A 26,779-nucleotide genomic window follows, 5' to 3' on the forward strand; every position below is an offset into this window, starting at 1 on the left:
TTTAGTATTGACAGTTGTGCAATGATTTCTATTAGCCTGACATTAAAACCATGACGTTTTGGATATAATCATACATATGTGTTAAAACAAATTTACCGATGTTTTCCAGAATTGAAGTGGGTAATATTTCTATGTCCAAGTCTTTATTTAATTGTAAAGACAATAAGATTTGACTTTCACATGTAAAATGTGTGAATTGACAGGTATATTATACAGTTGATTCTTGGCAATCGGATTATCTGGTAATTAGATTCCCATAGCACATCAGGAACTTTATGTTTTATCTGTATATATTGTACAATATATGTGGTAATGGTAGAATCATCTGATCAGGGAGTTGTTTACTCTTCAACGTTCTATTTTTCTCACAGGCTGTTGACACCAAATCAAAAGAGAAAACAAACACACGCCTGGCAGCGATACAGGAACAGCAGCCAGGCAACAGAGATGTAGATGTCTCCAGTTCACCAAAACATTCCAGCCCTCTCATTCAGTATATCTCTGAAACATCCACTCAAGTTCAAGCACAACAAACGTAAGTTTAAAAGACATTTTAGATTTTTCTACTGTAATCTACTGTATATTTGAAGTATGTAATGTTCTCAGCAAAGCATCTTATCTGCTATCTGTTACAACATATTTTATATTGTTATTATTGATTTAACAAAGAAAACAAGAAGTTAACTTTTATCTACTTGATATTTCTTTTTTAGTTTTCCAAGCAGTGAAGATATGCCTGTGTACTTCCATGCTGTCACTTCCAAAGATTTTCATTTGGACCCAGAAAAGGATCAGGTTTTCTTAAGGTCTGAAAGAATATTCGGACATTGGGATGCACCGGGCCTGAAAATGTCCTTCTCTAGGTATGACTTCTTTTAAAAACATGTTCTTCACAATTATACCAGAACAGCTGTTTTGTCAATTCTCCACTAAAAACCAAGGAAACAATAAAATCAGATTGTGATTGTTTCTTGTAATGTATTTTTAGTTAGTTTTAGCTTTCTTCACCAACTCGCAGCATAGTGGTTATTATCCGCCTGATTGTTTGCTTTGGAATTATGGATTTGTCACATCTTTGCCGGTCCCATCACTAATTATAATTGCTGTGTTTCACAGGTCTCTAGGGGACAAGAGTTACCTTGTTGACGGGCAAGTTATGATTCACAGGAACGTAATCCATGAGAGTATACCCTACAAATACGTCATTTTCAAGCACATTGAAAATGACTTCAAGGGCATGTATGAGACGATCTACCAGAAAGATGGAAATCAATTTGTCAACAGGTGCCTGAAAATCAAAGAGGACTTTTTAACACATGAAGGTAATCTAGATTCACTTCTTTTGATAAATCAGCCGGCTAGATCTTGGCAATTTTTAGCTTGTTATAGACATATTGGTATTGGCATACATTTTTACCGATTATTAGCAAGAAATTGCAGTACATGAAAACCTCAAAAGATACACTTTAGGTCATTTATAAATAGTTTCAGATTGTCCATCGCAGAACACTGACCAGTGTATTGTAGGTCAGCCAGGTGGGTGGACGCTAAGATCTAGGACAGCTGCTTACCTACGAACAGCAAAGACACACGTGCGTGTAATGCTAGAAAGAAGGATATCGATTGTCAGATGGGCTGTTCGGGTACGGAGTAACCTATATTTGTCTGTCTCTCTGTATCCAATCAGCTGTAGAGTAGTTTGTCTGCTATAATGTATTGTATGTCAATTATTTTTCTGAGTAAGATCCGCATCTGATTTTTATTCAAGGTCAGACGTCCAGAGCAGTTGGCTATAACAAAATAACGTCATATTGTATTGTATTGATAACACAAGTAAAGATGGGTAGAATTTTATGTTATGTTGCACGCTGTTGAATGCAAAGGGAAACGCTCAAAATGTATTTCTGTTAGAGACAGCTATGTCAAGGAATTGACCATTCATTGTCATACAGTTTGATTTGGTTAAGGCTCTGTTTATTGAGGGAGCTCTCACAGAATTTAAGCAGCAATTAGTATTCTGCAGGGAGAAATAATCCCCTCTTTTATAAACACGTGCACATTAACATTAGATGTTAGTATAATCAACAATACCAAAAGGTTATCACATGAACTGCCTGAACAAATGCAATGCTTCATTTCTACACATGGTTTGGCATGTCTAGATATGCACACAGTTCTCTGGGAAGAAGACTGATCACAGAGTCCAAATGTGTGTTGGTTGTAAATTGTCCAAGAAACTCAACTATAGAGGTTAAGGGAAATCATCCAAAACGAAACACACAAAGTAACATTTCAATTTCCCTAATATTTCATGTTGCTCTCTTGGACGTTCAAGGGGAGTGGCACCAGTATGATGATGTGATCCAACCAGAGCTGAAGAAGAAATTCGGGTCTTGGAATTCTTCAATTGAAAACATTGTTTTGAAAAGGAGAGACCAAGCTGGCAGGGTGATGCTGAGTATCATCTTTGACCTTCCTACAACTTGGAATAAACCAAATTTGGACAACTTCTTTTTACTGCTACAACAGTTCTTTTATACGTACAGCAATCCTGTACTTCATGATGGCACAGAAAGGCCGTGGGGATTACCATACAATCGTGAACAGGTAAAGCTCAAGGGTTTTATTTTTGAATAGCACTGGGTCCCATAAAAACGGAGACAAAGTGAATTCACAGAATTGTTTTCAGCAAGAATTAACATCAGTGTAAGTAAGTATAAGACGTTGGTTGATTGATACCTTCTTCCTTTACCTTATCTAGGTGAAGAACCTGCTTAAACGTTTTCTGGAGGAAAACATCATTCACAACCCCAGAAAGCAGAAAGGAACAACGAAATCCATTGTATCACCTTTGCGTGCAGGAGTTGTCAGTTTGCTGATTTACAACCAGTATCTGAAAGACGACATGACAGATCAACTATCCAGTCTATGTGATCTTCTTCGCCTGCCTAAGAAACCACAACACCATTTCCTTGATTTCTGGAAAGACTTTGCAAGCCCTTTGTCAGATAAAAAGAGGTAACTGATATTTGATTTAAGTTAGCATAAAACAAAAAACAATTGTGACTTATACATCATTATCACAATGATAGTAAAGGTTATAGAATAAATAATAACCAACATACAAAAGCAAACAGGAAATAATAAAAAGTAAATGCTACCAAAACACCCTCAAATTTAAGTTTAAATAGAAGACAATCGTAACTGTCAGCATGAGCACTTAATAGGGCTGTATTCATTTGCCTGGAAATAGTCAGAGGACCCTGCCAGTTGATCTCATACAAGATCAAAGATTTAACAGCTTCAAGTTTATTGATTCATTTATTTATGAAGAGTTTGTCACAAACAGGACTTAACAGAAAATAACTAAAACAACAGGAATAGAAAGAAAAAATGAACTAGTCACTATAATTCACTATAAAGAGTGACAATGGTCACACTAACCCACATTATGCACAAATAACTTTTTTTTCTTCTTCTTTCCCCTATCAGTTGACACTCCTCTGTGTTTTGTCCCCCATGAATGGAGCTTATTGGTCTCCACAGTGAACACATTTAAACATGTGTCTTGCATTGTAGTGTGAATGGAGATGATGCGACGTTTCACAAAAACTGGCTTGTGTAAACACATCCAATGCACCGAGTCATTGGATGGCCTTCTGTGTGAATGTATGGCCTTCTGTGTGAACTTACAAAAGCCATACATTTCATGTATTTTCAATAATTATTTTGGCATCTCCCATCAAAGAAGCATTGTTTGGTCAATATAGCCAAATGCGAGCTGTAACTCCTTTACTTTTACCATTCTTGCACCCTGAGAACCATGTAAAGTATGTCATTGGACTTCGAAAAGAGTTGAAAGAGTCTATCACACAGACTATTCCGCAGTCCACAAACCCAAAAGTCATCTTAGTTTTTGCAACCAGTAAGCCGAAGTGACCATATTTGGACTGCAGAGGAGTGATGTAGTGACGTCGTATACGGCTTAAGTAGCGGTAGCGACGTACCTATCACAAGGTTGCCCAGCCCTAAAGTATACCCTGTTATATCGTCTATTTTACTCTAAATGGGATCATAATTCACTAAATGGACATCATGATGTATTGAAGAAGACTTGAAACTAGCGATTGAGACAATAAACTCATGTCTACCATGTTTACTCAGGTAATAAATCAGGTGAGAAGTAGGGTCATTTTCTCATAGACAGCCATAGAGTCAGACTTCTTTTTGCAATCAGAGGAGCCTCCTGATGGCCAGTAGAGAGAAAGCAAGTTGAAGACACTTCAGCATTGGCTTCACTTTTCAGAACAGGAGGTTGCTGCCTGGTCTATCTATCCTGCAACACTCTTTAATAGGTGATGGCAGTAATGTATCGTTTCACTGCTTTCCAAGAGCAGTCATTAAATCAAAAGTATAGGAAGAAGAGAAGATGTTTTGCTATTGTTTTGGCTCTTCAGTGTAGATGTTCAACTTTTAGAAAACAATTTAAAATCTGTCAAAATAGGTTAACTCCTCAAACTGTGGACTCCATTATTTTTCATAACAGTGCAGCCAAACACAAAGCCTGTGTGGATTGGCTCTCATAACGGGTCAGGTGGGTGTGGGTGTTAAAAAGCCTTTTCTTGCCCGTTGCGAACTGTGGATAAATATATTATTCAGTGCCTTTTTACTAGGCATCAACCTCGCGTGTACACACGTAGTGTCAGAAAAAGAGACTTGATTAAAAGCTTCAGTTTAGGTCACGAGACAAGGCAGAGAAGGAGCTGTGCAGATGCACAGATTAAAATGAGGATGTTTTGGTGGATGTGGCCCCCTACTTCCGGTGCTCATGTCTAAAATGCAGATCTTAAAACAGTTGTCCATATCTAACATAGTACAGAGAAGAAACAAAACCTAAGGATGGCTATAATTATATCCTGAGTAATTATATATTTTATTATTATTATTTTTTTTTTTCATTTGAATTTTTAAAATTATAGTCTGCTTTCCAAATATTACTTCTTTCCCCACTGTTAACATAACGATACTAAACACTGACTTCTCGACTCTACAGTGTTGCAGATGCTGTTGAGATACTTTGCAACAAGGCCAGGCAACACCAAATTGAGAAGTGGGTCTTGGTCATTCCTCTGATTCACCTACTGAGAGGAGACAGCAAGCCATTTGAACCAGTTCCACCTGTCTCAAATCCACAGTTTGACTCCTGCTCAGGCTTGATGGGGAGCAAAGGAACATATTTCAACAGGGACAATTATGCAAGGTATGTAAGTGTTTTTCTCCTGTAAAGACTTGAGCACATGCACACAATATTTTTGAAAACCATTTGACAAGTCTTCAAACAAAAACTCCTCAAAAACAATTAAGCATATCAGTGGAACGAAATAACAGTAAAAGGGTGTTACAGTATTTTACATTTAATTCCCAGGTTTTCCAAACCAGTGGTTGATGTTTTATCCTAGTAGTGCATTACTTTGTAATGTGAGGTTGCAAGGCAACCAGTAGAGACCCAAGAAAGTTCAGGAATGTGCAAAAATCTGGTAATAGTTGTATTTTTGATGACAATGTTGAAATTGAGTTAACTGCATTGTTTGTTGGTTTCCACCTCACTCCTGGGATATCTTGCATTTTCATTTATTTTTTTACCTCACCTCCTCATCACCATAATCAACTCTGACTTTAACTTAGGGGTGTCTGGATCATGAAAGAACATGCATACCTGACGGACATTGATCGTCTTCTTGTGCACTCTTGGATGTCTCTGGTGCCTGTGGATTATCTAACAAGCTTCATGTCCACTGTGAAAGTGGAGCTTCTAGACATTCTTCATTACATGCAGTTCAGTATCAAATCTGGATTAACTCACTCCAACTACAAGGTATGTATCCTTAAAGTAGCTAAAATATAATATTGTTATCACAATATATCAGAAGACTGTGGAAACAACGTGACAATGTGACCTAAAGAGTATTATTACCTGAGTATGCAGCTCCTCTTCCCTTTATGGAACAAGTTTCAGCTCATTGTATAGCTGCCCGATATGCAACTGTACTGTTTGGTTCACTCTCACCGCTCACATAGACATAGTGTTGTTCTCAGCCGGAGCAGGCAGTTGTTTACAGTCAAAAATCTCTAAGAACTCACTGTACAAGACCTGCTCATTACCAAACAGCAGATAGACACAGTTAGCGACTAGCAGGTGAACACAGATGAGCATTTAGAAGCTAAAGAGACAGATATTTCCCTTAGGAGTTGGTAGACTCCAACAACAGATCTAAATGAGAGTGAATACTGGACCTATATTCATCAAGTGGCCAGAGATACAACTCCAAATAAATGATCAAGTTGCTCATAACTGCTGGATGAGTACAAAAGAAAATATTTGCTAACAAGTTCACCACATCACTTTACAAGGTGATAATCTGCCAGTGTTATGTTCACAACCCTTATACAGTCTATGTTCACAACTTGTTTCTGCTGCCTCCAAGGGGCCCAATCTGTTATTGCAGGTTTAAACCAATTGCTTGAATGACTTCATCACTATTTCAAACTGCATATGACGATGTACTGTTATTCGGTTTATAGGCTTTGGAAGAATTGGCATGTTATCTCATCGACAGAGAAAGCCATCGCAGTAAAAGGTAAAATAAAACCTGTACCTCAATATCATATACAGTATCTCTACAGTCATTTCAGTATCTATATTGTTAGCAAACGTAATGCAAACACAACAATAATCAAATGTTTTTTTCCCATAGCTTTGATGACAAATATAAAGAGTGTTGCCTGAAAACTGCAGTAAGGCTTCTTGGCTCTATTTGCCATCACACAACAGATCCAGGCCTCTCTGATGTTCCTGTTTGCTTCCTTGATTTGGTGTGTCTGATTGCCAATGCATGCAATCGCACTGATTCCCAGGTGAGACTCACCTGTCAGACTTTTGGACAGGCCACACTCTTAAGTCTCCATAACAAGCCACAGTCTAGAATTGAAATGCCTCGAGCAGTTTACCACAACCGCTTTATTTTTTCTTGTTTTGTCTACGTATAGAGGGGGAAAAAAATCAACTCAATGTAGATGACTAAATATGGTTATTGAGTTAATTGTTCTTTTTCCTCTACCAAACATTTGTCAAGTTTTGGAATATGTATCAACACTTGTTTCACTTGTTGTGTTATTTGTGATGTTTTTCATTAAACGCAAGGTACACAGCAAAATAAAAATACAGAAAAGCTAAGACTTAATGTTTAATGCAAGCAGTGCAATTCTAGATAAAAAGTGGACTGTGTTAAATTGTATTTTTTTTACTGAAAGAAGAGAAGTTTTCAATGTAAAAGTAATTTAGAAAAATAGAGATATCTAAAGTAACTTAATAACTGCTATTACAGTCAAGAGACAGAAGTCAAGAGTCAATCTTGGAAACATTGGAAACAATGAGAAAATGGCGGAGAAATACCTTCAGCAACAAACTGCTTAATGATTGTGATCGTACGCAGTTTTCTGTTCTCCATGAAATCAAGGTAAGCAGAAACGAATGGCAGTAATGTATGTGTTGTTCTCTGTTATGGGTTTACATTCAAATTGTAATTTCTTTCTAATGTGATGGATTAAAGTTGTCTGTAGTATTTCAGCTGAGCTGATCTATCAAAATACATGACCTTCTTTCTAGGTATGGAACAAGTTAGTCTCAGTATCCTTCAATCACCAGGAACATACCTCACAATGGAGAGCCTCCTTCCTGCAGGATTTTGAAGGAAAATTGAAACAAGTAAGCCTGGATTTGTGAAATTTGTGATTTCTGGTATTTACATGTTTTTACATGTGCATTTGAGAAACTAAACTGAAGATGCTTGCTTGTGTGCTAGGAACTTCCAGAGGATCAAATTGGAATGTACTCTAACAAGATGGAAGAACTGAGCAGGACAAGTCCATTGTTGTGCAACACAATGGAGAAATGTGCAGTGGAGGCGATTGCAGCTATTTGTCAGGTTTGATCTGTGTTGATTTGTGTTATTCAAGTATTGAATAAGCAGTTAATAAATGCTTTGTAATATAATATAATGTAAATGTCATTGCTTATGAAATTATTTTTTAGTTTTTATTCATAAACAATTGTACTCGTATGAAGCAGAGAACAATGGTAAATCATTGAAGGTGTTAAAACAATTATTTAGCAACTTATAATTATTGTTACAAGGCTTTGATTATGAATACCTGTAATTAAAGACTCCCACAGACACTTAACATTGTAGAGGTTAAAAAAAGATTCTCCCGCACTGAATGTACATTTTTTCTGCTTAGAATAAATCTGGCAGAGCTGCTTCAGCTCTACTTGAGAAACATGATATCACAAAGTTTGGGAAGCTGATGTCTGCTCTTGTGCTGAACACATGGCCCACTGATGCGAGTGGAGCTTACATTGAAGGCGAGGACTTCATATTTGAGTTCCTCTTAAATTCACCCATGGCCAAAACCTTTTTCCAAATGACAGGTAAATACTTAATTGTTCCTGATAATGCTATGAGAATGACTGGGAATCTGCGCTTCATTTATTTCTAAAGATTACTCTTTTAAAAAGTGTGTGAAAGTAATGCCTTAAGAAAGAAAGGGAAGGCTGGCTGTCATTGGGTTATTTTTGGCTCATTTCACATCAGTATATTAAATTATTGTTTAATTGTCAAATGTTTTTTGTTTACATAATCCACAGTAAAATGTGTTGTAGTTTATGTTTGCACGCTTGTTTTCCAGGTGCAAGAGGAAGACTGATTGACAAATTGTCAGATGAAGTGCAAATCAGGATGACTTTGGCCAGTTCGGCATTCAAATCTGTGTCAGAGAAGTTCTTCAGTGGAGAGATCCAGATGAAAACTTTAAACCAAATCCTCCAGGAAGAACGTGAATTTGTTGACTTGCTGAAGATTGGTGAGTTGGAATATCTTTTTATTTCTGCTACTCTTTCTTCTCAACTTCTTCTTCCTCTGACTTCTCTTGCTTCCCCTTTTTTAACTTCTTTTTCTACTTCCTCTTTCTCTAGATTGTGTATGTATAAACCGTGCTGTGTGGACATAATAAAATAATGCTGCCCAAATTACAACAAAGCACATTTTCCCACCTACTCTTGGTATCTTATAATGCTCAGTGGAGCATATTAAAATCTGTTTCAACAAAACGATCATGACTACATACCCAATGGTGTGTTTGGATGATCTTGGTTTTTAGTAGATTTTAACTGATACTTTTAAGTAGTGGTTTCCAAGCTGTTTGACCAAAAAAAACAGCGAGATTGAAGAAAAGTCAGAAAAATCAATGCAACTCAGTGCAGCATAACTTTTCTCTCTCTTTCCATACTCCATCCCTGATCTCACAAATCCTCAGATTTATCTTAGCTTTAAAGCGGTAAAAAAAACACACACAAAAAAACAGGGTGAACAGGCTGTTGCTGCTGTGGGTTTACTAAAAGACAATACCCAACCCAGCAACAGCCTGTTTACCCGGCTGCCGTCTGGCAAGCGGTACAGCAGTCCGCTGCAGGACCACCACCCTACAGAGCACAGGCTGCATGATAGATAATAGTTTTTGTTTTGTTTTTTCTTGTGTAGCATATTTGGTCTACAACTCACATTTCAATGTGAAGCCATGTGTTGTAGAATGACAACAAGGCAAAACGTATAACATTATATAGCATCCCTGTCATGTTATGGGTGGGCATTATGACCTAAAATTTATATTACAGTTTTTATGTTTTTTTGGGGTCAGAGTATTATATCATGGCAGACAAATAAAAGGGATACTCCACTCAAGACATGATTCTTAAAATTTTGACAATTATTTGCAATGTAATGCCGTGTTCACACCAAACGCTCGTGTCATTCGCGCCGCCGGTCTCGCCGGGGACTATTTGTGTTAATTTGCGTGAATCGCGCTGGACGCGCAGGAGAGGGGGCGCGGATTATCGCCCTGAAAGCCGTTCAACTGTCCACAGTGTTGCCAATTTGGCGACTTTCTCTCGGCGTATTCTCTGCAGTTATTGCATGTATAGGTATTGAGCTATTTCTGCTTACTACGTGTTGTGGAAGTGAGCTTCACAGTTGAGAGTCTACTTTTGTGTTTGTGTTCATCTATATGTTTATGTTCCTCTAGATGCCCTCTGTGATGATGGTCGTTGTAAAGATGACAAAAACATGAGAGAATTTCTGAGACGAAGAAGAGAGGAAGCAGAAGCTGTCCATAGTGAGAAGGAGCTGGTCATGGGTCTTCTACAAATCTGTGAGGATCTTCCACAACATGTCAAAGGTAGGCAGGGCTGGCCCACTGAGATGAGGGATGAGGCTAAGCTGTTCATAGTGACAGGTAGTATATTCTGTGTAGAAAGTCACCTGGTCTAGTATCAAATCAAAATATGCCAGCTATACGCTGTGGAACCAGCACCCACAATGGGAGTGGGAGTGAAAAGTTTTCTGGTTGTCCATAGTGAACTTTGTATTGAAACACAAGGTGTGTTTACTTTCCAGAAGTAAATTGTTCTGTTTCTTTCTCGTTTCATAAATACAGACAATTGTTAGCAGTTCATTATTTGTCAGCTGTACCCTTTACGACGTAAACATGTGAGGCGACATGATGTGATGCGGTCAATTTTGTCAGCGCTTGCTCGTTGAGGTCGGCAAAAGAATTCTGTAGTCTTTCTCAGTAGTTCTGTGAAACAATGAACAAGGCTACCAATAGACTCACCTAACTTGACAGTAAGGAAGTTGTTTGAACCAGGTGCTGCTTTTTATATAATCATTCCTTTGCAGGGGCTTCTAGCCCTCAGTGCAACAAAGCGAGGAGTTCAGTTGATCTGACAGAGCTTTAGAATCAAGTCGCTGCTCCTTTACATTGAAAGGGACCTGTGAAGTGGTTCCAATCTTGGATTATGATATTGTTGGAGTAAGGTCTGAGAGGACAATTGAAGGACCCGTTCATCTCTACATTCTTAATAATACATTTTTATTCCACAGTTGACTTCAAGGGGTTGGACAAAAAACTTGATCAGAACACTGAGATGATGAAATTGAATGAATTCATGAAGGTTCACACTCTTGAAGGACAGACCGCTCCTACAATTGGGCAGGTCACTTATTTCAACCTTTGTGATGTCACCCGTCAAATGGCTTCAGAATTGCATGCCATTAAGGACAGTGCAATTTTCAAAATGTGCTGGAAGAACCAAGTGGAAGAGCTGTCAGGAGACCAGCCTGATACAGATGAGACTGAACATTTTGATGGAGATGAAGAAATCTACACTCTCGACCTGGTTTACAGCAAAGTATTCCAGAGCTGCTACAGCCGGTATAGAGGACTTTATGATGGTCTGAAGAGTGGGGAGGTGTTACTTGAAGAAATAGACAACATCTTTAAGGACTACAAAGGAAAGTACAAAGACTTGCAGAAAGATTTAGACATCATGTGCAGAACAAATCCATCGGATAACAGAAAATGGATCACAGGAAGGATTAGGCAGATTCAACTGTACCATGATCTTCATCTTGCAATGGAATCTGCAAAAATCATCATGAGTATCAGGAACACAATATGCCCGGAAGGAGACTTTAGAGTACTGGAGAAATTGCTGCAAATGGTATGTTTCCGAACTATTTCAAGTTGAGAAGAGCACATCTTTCCTTAAAAAATGTCTTTTAAAAAAGCACCAGTCCTTACCTGTAAGATATTAACAGCAGACCTACTAACATGGCATTATTCATGAGGGAAAATATCTTCTGAATCTAGATGCACATCATTATAGTCACATCAGAGTATACTACTGTTAATATGTAACTCACCATTCCACTTTCTACATTTATTGTTCTGTAGATTGAAATTTTAAATGGAAATTGAAATAGTACCCATACAGTAGCCTTCCTGTAGAAATAAACATCTTTGTCAAATTGTGTTTCATTGAGCCATCTTCACTGGAATCATGAATCATACACTCGACGAATTCACAAGATACATTTTTTATTACATTTATGTAAAATATATTTTTTTCAGAATCAACCTGACTTCAAGAACAACAGCCTGAATTGCATAGATAATACCATCATGACGACCAAAAAGATACTGATGGACATTACGAATGAGCGCAGTGAATGTCTTCAGATACTCAGTTGCAGCCAAACATTTGTCCTGTGGGTTAAAGAAGCACTTAAAGGTACTGTAAATACAATTTTTGTTACAATGTGTAACACAAAAAACACAACATTTGTTTCTCATCTTAAGGAAATTTGTAATTGCAGATATCAATGAGCTGAAAGTTTTTGTTGACCTGGCATCAATCTCTGCTGGAGAAAATGACCTGGATGTGGATCGAGTGGCCTGTTTCCATGATGCTGTTCTTGGCTACTCATCCATTTTGTATGGACTGAAGCCGGACTCTGATTTTGAAGCCTTCAAAGACTCATTGTCAAAATTGTGGAAGGCACTTGAAAATGACAGGAATATCCCCAAAAAGCTGGTGAGACTCCACCCTTTATGTTGCCACCATACAGTAGCTAAACTGCCTCTGCTATCTAACAACAAGCAATAAAAAAACCTAAGTTCACATATTGTCTAAACCAAAGTATTTGAAAGTGAAAACTAAGATCTATTTATCATCAAATTTAAGTAATGAAATAACCGCCATGTTATAAGATAAACTAAAAACATCTTTGTTTTGTTGTTTTTTGTCCAGCTTTACATTTGACATTTTACACAAATCTTTGGGGAAAATGTCTATTCTCTGAGGGAAGCAGGCTACCTAGTTTGCTATGCATGCCATGTCCTTTCATATCCAAGTTCATAAAATAAATAAATGATTACTATTATACTAGCCATTTATAGACAACAAAAAAATTAGTATTTTTGTTTACTTCAGAAATACATTCCGATTATTTTGGTTTGGTGTCTGATTTCAGCGGGATACAGCACGCCACCTGGATTGGTTGAAGACTGTTAAGGAAAGTCATGGATCTGTTGAATTATCATCCCTGTCCCTGGCTACATCCATCAATGAGAAAGGGATGTACACCATCAAGGCCCAAAACCAGAAAAAGGTACACTAAATGGACTACCGGTACCTAAATTCTACACAATAATTTTACAAAATAACATGACAACATTGATGTAATGATCAGATCATTACATTTTTAGTATAATTTTGGACAGAGACGTAATCATTTTTAGCAGTAGTAATGTTTATATATATCAAAACAAAATTAAATTGTGCAAGTGATGTGAAATAAACACTAATGTAGTCAATATCATATTGATGTTTCCTATTATAGCTCTCTTTAGAGACTTCTCTTATGCTGCAAATTTCGGAGGGACCTGAGCAAAACGTGACATGCACATATGAGGACCTGAAAGAGTTGCAAAATAAGCTCATGCTCATGTCAGGACGAGGGGAACAAAATCAGAGTGAAGTGGAACACTTTGCTGAGGTATTGTATATCAATTGTATATTTTTGTAACTTTTAATAAGAGATTTGTAATTTAACTCTGCTTTCCTGTCAATTAATGGAATGTTTAAAATAATGAATGCATGTTCTTTTTTACATTGCCTCTAATCTCACTTTATCTTCTTCATATGTAGGTGTTTGACAATGTCCAAAGACTTGCCAAAGCATTTGTAGACCTTTATGCTGCAGGGAACCCACTCTTCAGGTGTTGGGATGCTAAGATTTATTGCAAAAGTCAGAGTGACCCATGTATCATTATGGATATCAACTTTTGCAAGACCCTGCATCGCATCCAAGTATGTGGAAGTCTAGTTGAACAACTAACAGCACTATCCAAGAAGATGGAGTTGTTTCTTGATGACTGGCGAAACTTCATGGACAAACAGAGATCTGATCACTACTACTTAAACTACTTCACAGCAGAACAAATATTCTACCTGTGCAGTGTTGTGACTCCAAAAAACGTAAATGTAGAAATAGAGGACAAAGCTTTGATGATGCTCTCTTTCATCAAACCAAGCTGCACAACATCCGATGTCTGGAGCACATGGGGAAGGTTTCACAACCAATTTGAGCCTGGCAAAAGGATTCGTGAAGGTACTCACTTTCAAAGTCACTTTCTTCACCAGGAAGACAACGATATGTCTTCAGTCAATGTAAGTCATTTTACAGCGAATGAGCCTGCAGACACGGCAGACCAGACTGTTGGTTTGAAAGAACTGGAAGAGTTGTGGAATGGCTACATGAAGAATGAGGGAATATTTTTCCATGACCTTTTGGACATAAGGAGTTTAGGGGGTCTGTTGAAAATGATGACTTTCACAGAAAACCAAAGCAAAGACGAATGGGAAGAACCGGTGCTCTCTGAGACAAAAGACGATTCATTCAGAAGACAACTCCCAAAAGGCCTCAAACCAGACCAACCGAATCTCATAATCTGCCCACATGATGAGGTCCTGACTTCAAGTATCTGCTTGTACATGACCAGCGACTACGAGCCACTGCCGAGTTATGATGAGGTTCTCTTGTGTACCCCTGCCACATCTTATGAGCAAGTAGAGCTTTTCTTGAGGAGAGTTCTAACACCAGGGGACATTGGCCAGAAGATTTACACAATGCTTTGGGCAGACCAATTAACCTATGACGTAAGCTGTGCAATGGAGAAGTGTTTTCAGAAACTGCGTTCGCTATTTAAACAAGATTGCAGGCTAGTGATCTTTTGCAGCTCTGACAGGGAGCACACTTACATTCCTACGGCTTTCAGCCAGTTCAAAAGAGACTTTGTGCCACAAGAGTCATTGGAAAGGATCCAGAAGTACTTGTCCATGCATTACACCGTCCCCTCCGATTCCAAGAATGCTTTGTTCAAAGGCGGCCATTCTGTTGGCATTGTTGCTTCCCGACGTGCAGGAGTAGGTGAGTACTACTTGTACAGGGGGTTTACTTCTTATAATACTAATTTACTCTTTGTGCCAGTATTATGTAAGGGAATTATTAAGATTGATCAAACAAAACCAACTTAAGATATAATAGCAATTTCTATGGTAATGCATTATACAGTACATATTGAGAATCTGAACTTGATCTGAACTATACAGGCATGTAAACTTGTCACCTTTCAGCAAAATTCACTGCATTGAAAACTGCGGTTTGTCAACGTTGCTTCACCGTTGTAGGGTATTTGATTTTGATTTATTTGATTATCCAGATGTGTCGATTACTGAGATGAGGAAAAACAGACTGGAACCAAATCCTTATCCCCGCCACTATTAAGCAGTCTTTAGATCCAAAAGGGCCCTCAAGTCCCATCTGTTCGCCAAGGCTTTCGGCCCCTAGTTTACTTGTTCTGTTTTTCTGACTGTTTGTCTAAACTGTTTTTGTCTAAACTGTTACTCTTGTAAAGCGGCCTTGGGTCCCCTGAAAGGCGCTATATAAATTAAAGTTATTATTATTATTATTATTAAAAGCAGAATGGGTTGAAACAATTCCAGAAGTAATAGTCATTTACATTTGCACATAGCCACGGTCAAACTAACTTTAGTGAAACTCCTGTGTACTCCTAGTACACACTTTCATTTTTTTAATTATTTTATGCATTTAAGTATTTTCAATTTCATAGCAAAAGAGATACTTTTCAGTTTTATAACTTATTGTGACTCATTAACTTTTGAGAAATATTGGTGCATTGTGATACACAATTTTCCTTGTTTTTCTAATGAAAATTGTTGACCAAAGTTGACAGTGCAAAGAATTTTAACTTTAACCCTCTCGTGGGTTTGCATCTTTGTCACATTTTTCCCCCCTGAAGAGTTTGCATACCTGACAATGAGTAACGTCAAAATCTTTGCGTCTATATGCAGTCCCATTGCTGCCTATATATTAATATATTATGCTTCAATTCCACAAGTCTTAATTTATGCATTTGGCAAAGTTGTCTGCTGGATATCACTATAATTCACAGTTCTTTTGTCACATTTTGGGTTTGGTGATCATGGAGACATTAAAAATGGATGTTATATGAGCAATCTTACAGTTCATTGTTGGAGCAGTTCTCATATTGAACAATGCATTATTTTAGATTATGCATTTGTTTACAATGTCATTGAGACATGCAGCACAATTAGTTAAACTGTGTCACTGTATTCTCAATCATTACTGATGCAATAATGTCAGGCAATTGATGTATGGTTATTCCACCATTTTAGGCAAGTCATTGTATGTCCGAAGATTGTATGAAAAGCTGGAGGGAAGTGTTGAACAAGGAACTGCATTTAAGAAGTGCATCCGACTAACTGAACATGAGGTTGATGACCACAAGATTCTCCAGTCTTTGTATGACACACCAAAACAAAAAGATCTCATGGTGTTTCACTTTGACGTCACATCATCAGTAAGCAATGTTTGACTGTATAACCATTATAATGAAAGTTCGTTGTTTTTTTAAATGTTTTTCTCAGAGAATCTGCAAGTCAAAAATGTATTTATGTAAAACCATTCAGCTTTTTTTCTAATAATGCATATTATAATACCCAGGTGCAGAAAGGCTTGAATGAATTCCTTTACAAGCTTTTATTTTTGCGCTACCTGATGGATTCAGATGGGCGGATGTGGCACAGCAGCCAGAAACACTTGTACATCATCGAGTTACTGGAATCCACAAATCATCAGCCGAGATATGATCCCGGATCTGTAAGTTGAGATTTACTATTTGTGCGTTGTTCATCTTATGAAATCATACTACACCATTTTATGGGTGTCCTTTCATTGATAACAGATTCTCAAATAACTAAATTTGCATGCGTTCTATGCAATGTAGATACATAAAACCACATCCTCGAAAGATTTTCTTTTGCAGGCAGGACAATGATAATTGTCTAAATATGGTATGGCGGTAATGGCATCTACTGCAATTAGTAGCTAGTAGGCGAGTAAGGCATAACTTTTTCGTGAAATAATTGTTCTCAATATCTTTGAATGAGGGGATAGGCTTGCTTTATTGATTGATTATAAACTTCATGTTTATTTGTTTATTTTCAGGGACGAAAGGAAAACTTTGCATTTTCGGACGTTTTCCCAAAGGTGTTTTGTCGTCCACCGAAGGAGGTTATGGCTTTGAAAATGAGGGGAGAGATAAATACTGAGATGGAGAGTGATGACCCCCTCATGGATGATGAATGTTTCAGGAGTGAAGCTTATCAAAGACCATACCAGTACCTTACACGTTTTTACAACAATGACTGTCTTGACAACTTCACTTACCAGCGCATTGAAGGGACTCATGCAGAGTGTCTTCAGATATTCTTGATCCACTGTGGCATAATAGATCCATCATGGGCAGAGCTACGTAACTTTGTCTGGTTCCTTAATCTTCAGTTGCAAGACTGTGAGAATTCAGACTTCTGCAAATGTGAGTTTGTTGGAGACACTCTTCGTGGGTTCAAAAACTTTGTGGTTGAGTTCATGATCTTGATGTCCAAAGACTTTGCAACCCCGTCACTATGCATCACTGACCAGAGCCCAGGGGGGCAACAAATTGACATCAGTGGGGTTAACGAAAGAGACTTAGCCCCATTCCTCATTAGAAAAAGGTGGGAATCAGAGCCACATCCATACATCTTTTTTAATGATGACCACATCTCCATGACATTCATTGGGTTTCACCTGGAGCTCAATAACCAGAGAGGGGTTGATGCAATAAATCCCTTGACACGAGAAGTGATAAAGAAAAACATCATGACTCGAGAGCTGTACGCTGGCTTAAGACAACAGAGAGTCCCTTTTGATCAAGACTTTGATCAACTTCCTCGAGCTGACAAGATTGAGCTTCTGTGCAGTGTGCTTGGCATCAAGTGGCCAACAGATCCTGATGAAACATATGAACTGACCACCGATAATATTCTCAAAATTATGGCAATCCATATGCGATTTAGGTGTGGCATCCCAGTCATCATAATGGGTGAAACAGGATGCGGTAAGACGAGGCTCATCAAGTTTATGTGTGAACTGAGAAGGTGTGGAGCAGTGGCCGAAAACATGAAACTTGTCAAAGTTCATGGAGGGACTACATCAGAAATGATATATGAGAAAGTGAAGCAAGCAGAACATCTTTCAAGGACCAATACAGAGAATCATGGATTCGACTCAGTTCTTTTCTTTGATGAGGCAAACACCACAGAAGCCATCAGCAGCATCAAGGAGATCATTTGTGATAACTCTGTGCAGGGACAACAACTTGGCTCGCAAACAGGACTACAGATTGTTGCTGCATGCAACCCCTACAGGAAGCATACAGACAACATGATTGAAAGGCTAGAGGCATCTGGATTGGGCTACCGGGTCAGGGCTGAGGAGACTGAAGACAGACTTGGCTCCATCCCTCTCCGCCAGCTTGTGTATCGTGTTCATCTGCTACCGCCCAGCATGATTCCTCTTGTTTGGGACTTTGGCCAGCTAAATGACTCAACAGAGCAAATGTACATTGAACAAATAGTGCAAAGACAGGCAAAGGACAACTCGATTGAGAAGCGTTATATTCCAACTATAACTCAGGTGTTGACGTCTTCACAAAAGTTCATGAGGGAGAGGAAAGATGAATGCAGCTTTGTCAGTTTAAGGGATGTTGAACGTTGCATGCACCTGTTTGTGTGGTTCCACAAAAATCACCCCATGTTTGCTGTGGAACTGAGAGCATTCCTTCAAGAGCAATGTCAGAGGAAAAAAAACACAAAGAAGTTTTCACCTGCCCAAGACAGAGTAATCTGGTCACTCTTGATGGCCACTGGAGTGTGCTATCAGTCCTGCTTGGAGGACAAAAAGCAATATCAGAGAACTATCACACAGCTGCTTCCTTATGAATACAACAGAGAAATCCAACTCATGCAGGACCTCCTACTCAACGGTGTACCCATGGGTGAGACAATAGCCAGAAATGAAGCTCTGAAAGAAAACTTCTTCATGATGGTGATCTGTGTTGAGCTAAGAATTCCCTTGTTTATTGTTGGGAAACCAGGGAGCTCCAAATCACTGTCCAGAACCCTAATTGCAGATGCGATGCAGGGCCCTGCATCACATTCTGAACTCTACAAGAGGCTGAAGCAGATACATCTGGTATCCTTCCAGTGCAGCCCTCATTCAACTCCTGAAGGAATCATCACCACATTCAAACAGTGTGCTCGCTTTCAGGAAAGCAAAAACTTGGATGAATACATCTCAGTAGTCGTTCTTGACGAGATTGGATTGGCTGAAGATTCCCCAAAAATGCCACTCAAAACATTGCACCCATTACTGGAAGAGGGCTGTGTCGATGATGAGCCACAACCTCATAAAAGGGTTGGGTTCATTGGAATTTCCAACTGGGCACTGGACCCTGCCAAGATGAATCGCGGAATATTTGTGTCGCGTGGAGATCCAAACAAGCAAGAGCTCATCAAAAGTGCTAAAGGGATATGCTCATCTGAAGAAAAGGTTCTTGAAAAGATCAAACACCTCTTTGGTCCTTTTGCAAAAGCATATATGACAGTATGCGAAGAAGGCAGGGGGTTTTTTGGTCTGCGGGATTTCTACAGTCTGATAAAGATGATATTTTCATTCACTAAAATCAGTAATAAGAGTCCCACCGCAGATGAAATCACTGAAGCAGTCCTGAGAAACTTCAGTGGAAAAGATGATGTGGATGTGACGAGCATATTCAACAAAGAACTCAGAGATACCTTTGTCAATGCCAGCATCACCACCATTAAGTTGGTCGAGCAAAGTATCTCCCCAGCTCGCCAAATGGATGAAAGTCGTTACCTTTTAATCCTCACCAAAAACTATGCAGCTCTTCAGATTCTACAACAGATATTCTTCCGTCAACAAATCCATCCAGTGATCATCTTTGGGTCTAGTTTCCCAAAGGATCAGGAGTACACGCAGATTTGTAGGAACATCAATCGTGTCAAGGTTTGCATGGAGACCGGACAGACAGTTGTGCTTCTGAACCTCCAGAATCTGTATGAAAGTCTGTATGATGCTCTCAACCAATACTATGTGACCCTCGGGGGTCAAAAGTATGTTGATCTTGGATTAGGAACACATCGTGTGAAATGCAGAGTCCACGAAAACTTCAGGCTCATTGTCATTGAAGAGAAAGAGGTGGTCTACAAGCAGTTTCCAATCCCACTGATCAACAGATTGGAGAAACACTACCTTGACATCAACACTGTTCTCATAAATGAGAAGAAGGACATTGCGAGACAACTACAGAAATGGGTTGATGATTTTGTCTCCTTAAGTGGTCAGCCCACCATGAAAAAGCAATATGTTCCAAGTGATGTCTTCATCGGCTACCACTCAGACACATGCTCCTCTGTGGTCCTGCAAGTAACAGAGAATCAAAGTGATGAAACAGATGCTCAGACCATCCTGAACAAAGCCAAAGACATTCTGCTCAACTGTGCCACTCCAGACTCGGTTGTTCGTTTGGACAAATCCAGACTGCCTGATGATGAAAGAGAACATCTAATGAAACAATATGTTAAAGAAGAGATGCACAGTTCATTGGGAGACTACATTGTCTATCACACACAGCAGTTGGAACAGTCCCACTTCTTCTTCACTGAGGTATTATTTTACTAATCTATCACATGTGATTGGACAAATTCCCCCCTAAAACATTGTAGCACTTTTAACTGCAATTGGAAATATGTCATTTCTCAGTTTAAAAGTCTTGTATAATTATCATGCCATCGCTATCCAAACTTAAACTTTTGTTAAGTTAGCTTTAGATCGTTTCCATGTTTGAATATCTCATGTGAGGTAAAAATAGCAGATTAAAATTTATTTCAGGTTTTACATTTAGTGCCAGTTCCTGTTTCATATTGGTAGTTGTTGAAATTTGAAGGTGTATTACATTGATACATGAAAAACTATCTAAAATACAAAAAAGGTTGTAAACAATATTATTAACTTGTGGCACGCATGATAAATCACTGATGACACATAACAATGTAACAGTACTAGGGGTGTAACTTAGGCCTCTTCCGTTAGCAATAGCCAATGAGAAATTGGTTGCATAATATTTTGTAAATCTTAGTTGTTGTTTTTTTTAAAGGTCACAACATTCTCCAGGCTGCTGACTGCAGCAGACACTCAACAACTGCAGATTGTGATCAAGCTTGATGATATCAAACTGCTATCACTGCAACAGTTTGACACAGAATACTCCTTTCTCAAAAAAATCAGGTGTGTAAATACAGTGTAAAGATCATGTCACGTCTGCTTAGATGTTCATTTGAATATAACTAAATGATAGCCTTTTTCCACACCCTTGCGCTTATTGGTTTATGACTCTTTTTCTTTAATTATAAAACTGAAATGCTTTCCATTATACTGAGTAGATATATGGGCCTGGATACAACTAACAAGTGATCACTGTCTATTCAAACGTAATTCATACCTATGTTCTGGTACTAGGGAATTTCTTGGATCAACACCTGCAGACAAAGTGCTCATTATCCAAACAGACTATGATGAAGACTCCCGAAGGAGGAATATTCTTTCCTCAGCCAAGTGAGTCTGAAGATCAGCACGTATTGCTTTCTTTTACATTGTTTTCTAACATTATCACTAAAGCTCACGTACTTATGCTTAATGCATTGATTTCTCAGGTATTCCTGCATCAATGAAATAAACAAGGGGGCCACTACTGGCAACACAAAGACATTTGTGTACTTTGTCACCAAACTTCCTCGAATCGAGGGTGGGACCTCCTATGTTGGGTTTCAAGGCGGTTAGTCCTGCTGTTACACGCACACACAACATGAGTTGCAAATTGGTCTGTTTCATGTCAGCGACTCTGTCACAATATGCAACAACAACAACAAAAGTAATTCATATGAATTCATAGCACCTGATACATAAAAATGTAGTCCAAAGTGTTACACATTAAGAGTAACAACAATGAACAAATTCAACAATCGAGCAGATCATTTAAATAACTGTTAAAACTTACATATTGTGTTTGCATTATGATGATTTTTTTTAATTTAAAAACATTTCAGGTCCTTGGAGGTCTGTTCACATTGATGACCTCAGAAGATCAAAAGAGTTTGTGTCTGATGTTCACTCCCTGAAAAATCTGCGCATAAGTGAACTTTTTGAAGATCCACCTGAGGGTAATTCATCAAAAATCGTATTCCTCTTAAGGATATTATATATTTTAAATAAGTGAATAAATTAACCTAGAATTGTCTTTCTTTTCAAGCCATGCAGACAGAAGACCACACCGGTGTGACACAGAAAGAGGACTCCACTGTAAGTGTAATTTACCACCCATAATCACAAACCTGGAAGAAGGTCCTCCATAAGCAAATACAATTTACTTATCTCTGATGCATGGTTAAGTACAAACTAACTGTTGAAGTTTGCCATCACATTTCTTTTACTTTTGTTATCTACTTGCATTATGTTTAACTGGTGAGGCATGACATAACCAGCATAACAAGTAATGCAACAGACGTCGGAATCAAACACAAAGGGCCAATGACTGATGTAGAAGATATTATACAGTTCAGGGATTCTATTCCAGTGACAGTGCGACCCTCGGGTGATACAACATTAACAGCACTTGTTATTATCTCCCGTTCCGTGGCTTAAGCAGGTCCCTTAATTCCTCTATTGAAGCTGTTAAAAAGTAAAGATTTTCCTTTATTGTTCTCTGAAAAGCAGGACTAAAATCCCAAATCTTGTAAAGTTCTTTTTTTTAATTCTTTGGTGCCTTGTTCATGAATGAACACTTCCGGACATATGGGGCAGGACGCGTGGCCTTATATGGTACAATTGGGGTAATAGATTTGCTAATTTACAATTGTTACATACAGGTAGCATTTGTCATGTTTACTCTGGTCATTTAAACAGTTAATTGAAGTTGGGAGCGTTTGTTAAATCTGACGTGGCGCACTCCTACGAGCTGACCAAACATAGAAAAGTAAGAGAAAGTCAAGATGAGAATACAAAGATGTTCTTGTGTGAAGGCTTGTTGTGAGGAGACACACTGACTCAGACATGAAAATGGGAAGCATCTATCCACAGCCAAGTCGATTTGGCATGGAAATCGTGTCTTCACCATGATTTCATGACTCAGTCACTTTTTTCAGATGTTGGGCTGCTGTTGTTAATTATTTTATTTTTTTAATGTTTTTTGGAGGTTTCGAGAGATTTGTTTGACATATCAGAACTGATAAGGAGCTGTGTGCAGAGTGCAGTGAGCATGCTCAGAGATGCAGCAGACAGTGGAGAACTCAGCACTAAGAGAGTTGAGAGCCTGCTCACACTCCTGGATGAAAGTCAGACACAAGGTTAGAAAATGCTGGCTTATTTTTTTCTATCAGGCCTTTGTTCTACACATCTACTGTACAGTGAAAATGCATCTTACTGACTTTTGTTTTCAAGGTGTGTTTGCAAACATTGTGAGGAAGCGTCTCTACTCGCTCTTAGAGGACTATGAGGCTAACATCCACAATCCAAAAAGCTGGGTTCTTACAGAAGCATCAAATGTCAATGCTCTTCAAGAGGGGGGAACGTTCCTGTAGGTCTCTCCTTTACATCCCTCTCCATAGCACTCTATGTGACCTTTTTCTTTGCTGTATTTGCATACAGTAATTTATTCATAACTTATTGAAATCCGTGTAAAATGTAAAATTTTCAGCTTAGCAAGCGTTGTAGCTATTTGTAAGCATTGTAACTACAATTTGTAATACAAACGCAGATGTCCAGTTGACTTTAAAAGAAAATCATGTCAATATTTCTTACAGACACACACTGTGGAGGAAAATACAAGCAGTTGTCACTCCACATCTAGCTAACTTGGTTTCAGTCATTGACCGAGATTGCAATGTGGACCTTCTGCTGAATGAGTGTGCTGACATCAGGAACCTATGGCTTGAGATATTTGGGAGCAAAGAGATGCTCCATGTACCTTATGTGAGGGTGGAAAGCGAGTGAGTATCTCTTGGCTGTATGTTCATAATATCTATTCAGCACAAATACGTCCATTTGAGATGGATTTAGATGTTATTCTGGCTCGAACATCAATAATGTGATTCCTCTGTCTTGCAAAATCACATTCATAATATTTGCCTGTGGCCTCTCCTCCAGCTCCAGTGTCTTGATGGTACAAAGCCATAGCACAGGTGGCAACACCATGCATTGCCGCATGCCCTTCAGCTGGTGGATCAAAGACTTCCTGGATGGGCTCATGATGCACACATCCAGACATGAAAGTAAATATCTTACCACATAGGTGACATATCCAAATGCCTTCTGTCCTTCAGTTGCTGTACTTTGAAAGTGCTACTTTAACCCTGACTTATCAATGGCATTCTTCTTTGCAGCACATTCACCTCATCATTTCCAAGAGTTGTTCTTGAACACTCCACTTGGCAGTTACTTGGATAAAAATGTGGATAAAAAAATGAGGAAAGAATTTTTCGAAAGGTACCTGCAGGATTTTGTTTCCATGACAATGAAAGTGTCTTCAGATGAAGAATTGCAGGTGAGGGTACATACATTGTGTGTCCACAGTGACTTTGTCAATAAGCTGCCATACCACTAATCTCCCTTCCTCAATGTCATGGAAAATGTAGCATAGATTAAATAAAACCATTTTTGACAAAGAGTCAGCTAAAACAGAACATTATAAGCTCTAGAAAGACGGTATTTGTATTAATCAGGGGGAAAACAATCAAGGAAACTAAGGTATACATTAACAAGGAATTTATTGAGAAATTAAACTCTCGAACACTTTGTACAAACAACAACTGAACATTGAATTAGAAATACTACGTCAAACACTAAACTCACATACAAAGACATTCTCTCTCCAAGAAGGAGTAACTTTGCAGAAAGTAGCATAATGCTAGTAACACGCAGGCCAAAGCCTGCCACTGCATCGTCTGTGGCTCTCTCCAGCTCCTTTATATAGAGCAGATAGAAAACACACGTCACCATGGCACGCAAACAGACGGTTAAATTCAAGTTTGATTAAAGAAATTAAGAAAATACCGTCCACTATTTGTTTGCATTACAACGATCAGATATTTACGGGCATTAATGATGGCCTACTTACTGCATTTTTTATTAAGGTTGTCAACTTACCTCAATGGGATTCCTCATTAATATTGCTGGAGTTCAAAACAAATGCTGAGTTATTAATTAATTAATCTACTTGTACATTTACTCCTTAGCTCTTGTGTCACTCACTGGCCAGCTGTATCGATGAAGTACAAAGACGGAAAAGAGATGAAGATGAGCTTTCTCTTCCTCACATCCACATCGCCTACCATTTCTACCAAAGTCGTCTTCAGAACCTCTCACGGATGATGTCTCTTCAGCCTAATGTTGTTTCTCTTTTGGGAAGAAACAAGCACATTATAAATTGTCCAGAGATGGTAAATGCATTTCTAAATTTCAGTCTTCTCAGACTGCAAATTATTACCCAACCTGCAAACTTGAGGCCTGTACTCCTACATTCTGAACATGGATGTTGTCTACCCCTAAACAAAGTCAATCATGCAAAGTGTTATGATGTCACAGAGAGGCTTAGAGTTTAAAAATAAAAATGTCAATGATCGTCTGATAGGGTGTTGTGCAGGGTACACCATACATATATGGTGGAAAGTAGACTACCTTTCAAAATTCACTAGAGTTGTAACAATACATTGAAACTGCATTAACAAAAATACAAACAGAGAAAACCCAATATTGACCCCTACAATTCTGTAATCTTTAAGATTCTTTTATTTGGATATTTTCTATATTATTAGGCACTATTCATATATTTTTTACATTTTTCAAAAATACTGAATCACTTCCAAACTATTGTTCTGTCCTGTAGATTTTGGATGTCCATGCAGCCAAGGCATGTGTTGAATGCCTGGAGTCTGCTCATTTGGATACTGATGCTCTATGCCAGTCCTGGTTGAAGCAGGTGAAGAGGCTGCAAGCCTCTTTGGAGTTGATTTGCTCTCAACATAATGCCAAACACTATGGAGAGCGATGCAAAGAAAGACTCAACGATGTCAGGTAAGATGCTGATGCACTGGATTCTGTCTGGATGCTCTGGTTTCCTCCTACGGTCACAAGCAGGTTATTGGACTTGAACCCCAAATTGCCCAAAAGTGTGACTTTTTTTTTGTCTCCCATATGTCCCTTTGATAGACTGGTGCAAATACCCAGGCCCATAATGCAGAGTTTGCTAGAATAAGCTCTACTCTCTCATCTCCATGAGCTGTTTAGAAACTGGATGGATGCATGTCTTACATAGTGATAAAATACGAAAGTCAAATTGTTTGTTTAATTTGTGACAGCTTTTATAATGAGAGCGACCCACTATGACAGAAATAATGAGTGCTCATGCTAAAGTCACAAGAATTTATGAACGTTTTATTAAATTCAATATGAAACTTATTAAGCTGCAGGGATATCGGACAGTGGTAGTGTCTCACATTGCAAAGGCCATGCTTTTAATCAAGTGCTTACCATCTCTGCTAACCAATTTCCTGGGGAAGCCGTGCACCGATGTAAAATACTGTTATGGAGGATGGTGAATCTGTATATCAACAAATTAACTGTGACTTTGGTCTGTAATACTTTAAAGTAATGGCTGGAAGCGCATCTACATCCTCTCATTGTTTGTGGAACACATGCTGTTGGGTTTCCATAATGACGAGAATCAGCTCAGAACACTGGTGCTGAACCACATTCAAACCTTAAGCAAGGTGAGTACATTTGTATTGACTAATAAATTCTAAAAAATATAAGCGTGGCCTGCA

At 38.5% G+C, this 26,779-nt stretch overlaps 1 protein-coding gene across 1 annotated transcript in view; it reads left to right on the top strand.

Annotated features, from left to right (window-relative positions):
* The first annotated feature begins 764 nt into the window (after positions 1-764).
* Positions 765-26,779, top strand: part of LOC306776043 (E3 ubiquitin-protein ligase rnf213-alpha-like) — a 43,488-nt gene continuing 17,473 nt past the window's right edge. The window contains exons 1-32 of the mRNA XM_079266628.1: positions 765-863; positions 1,117-1,322; positions 2,336-2,607; positions 2,762-3,018; positions 5,054-5,260; positions 5,686-5,875; positions 7,863-7,985; positions 8,299-8,488; positions 8,746-8,919; positions 10,138-10,290; positions 10,995-11,614; positions 12,025-12,184; positions 12,270-12,487; positions 12,927-13,064; positions 13,296-13,451; positions 13,604-14,885; positions 16,175-16,359; positions 16,503-16,658; positions 17,007-20,570; positions 21,061-21,191; positions 21,423-21,518; positions 21,617-21,738; positions 22,010-22,123; positions 22,213-22,262; positions 23,155-23,305; positions 23,400-23,535; positions 23,762-23,947; positions 24,111-24,229; positions 24,341-24,501; positions 25,193-25,396; positions 25,843-26,030; positions 26,605-26,725. Of these exons, the coding sequence (XP_079122754.1) occupies positions 850-863; positions 1,117-1,322; positions 2,336-2,607; positions 2,762-3,018; positions 5,054-5,260; positions 5,686-5,875; positions 7,863-7,985; positions 8,299-8,488; positions 8,746-8,919; positions 10,138-10,290; positions 10,995-11,614; positions 12,025-12,184; positions 12,270-12,487; positions 12,927-13,064; positions 13,296-13,451; positions 13,604-14,885; positions 16,175-16,359; positions 16,503-16,658; positions 17,007-20,570; positions 21,061-21,191; positions 21,423-21,518; positions 21,617-21,738; positions 22,010-22,123; positions 22,213-22,262; positions 23,155-23,305; positions 23,400-23,535; positions 23,762-23,947; positions 24,111-24,229; positions 24,341-24,501; positions 25,193-25,396; positions 25,843-26,030; positions 26,605-26,725 (10,044 nt within the window). The 5' untranslated portion in view covers positions 765-849. The remainder of the gene's footprint in view (positions 864-1,116; positions 1,323-2,335; positions 2,608-2,761; positions 3,019-5,053; positions 5,261-5,685; positions 5,876-7,862; positions 7,986-8,298; positions 8,489-8,745; positions 8,920-10,137; positions 10,291-10,994; positions 11,615-12,024; positions 12,185-12,269; positions 12,488-12,926; positions 13,065-13,295; positions 13,452-13,603; positions 14,886-16,174; positions 16,360-16,502; positions 16,659-17,006; positions 20,571-21,060; positions 21,192-21,422; positions 21,519-21,616; positions 21,739-22,009; positions 22,124-22,212; positions 22,263-23,154; positions 23,306-23,399; positions 23,536-23,761; positions 23,948-24,110; positions 24,230-24,340; positions 24,502-25,192; positions 25,397-25,842; positions 26,031-26,604; positions 26,726-26,779) is intronic.

The sequence above is a fragment of the Melanostigma gelatinosum genome (assembly GCF_949748355.1).
Source record: "Melanostigma gelatinosum genome assembly, chromosome: 4".
Classification (NCBI taxonomy): Eukaryota; Metazoa; Chordata; class Actinopteri; order Perciformes; family Zoarcidae; genus Melanostigma; species Melanostigma gelatinosum.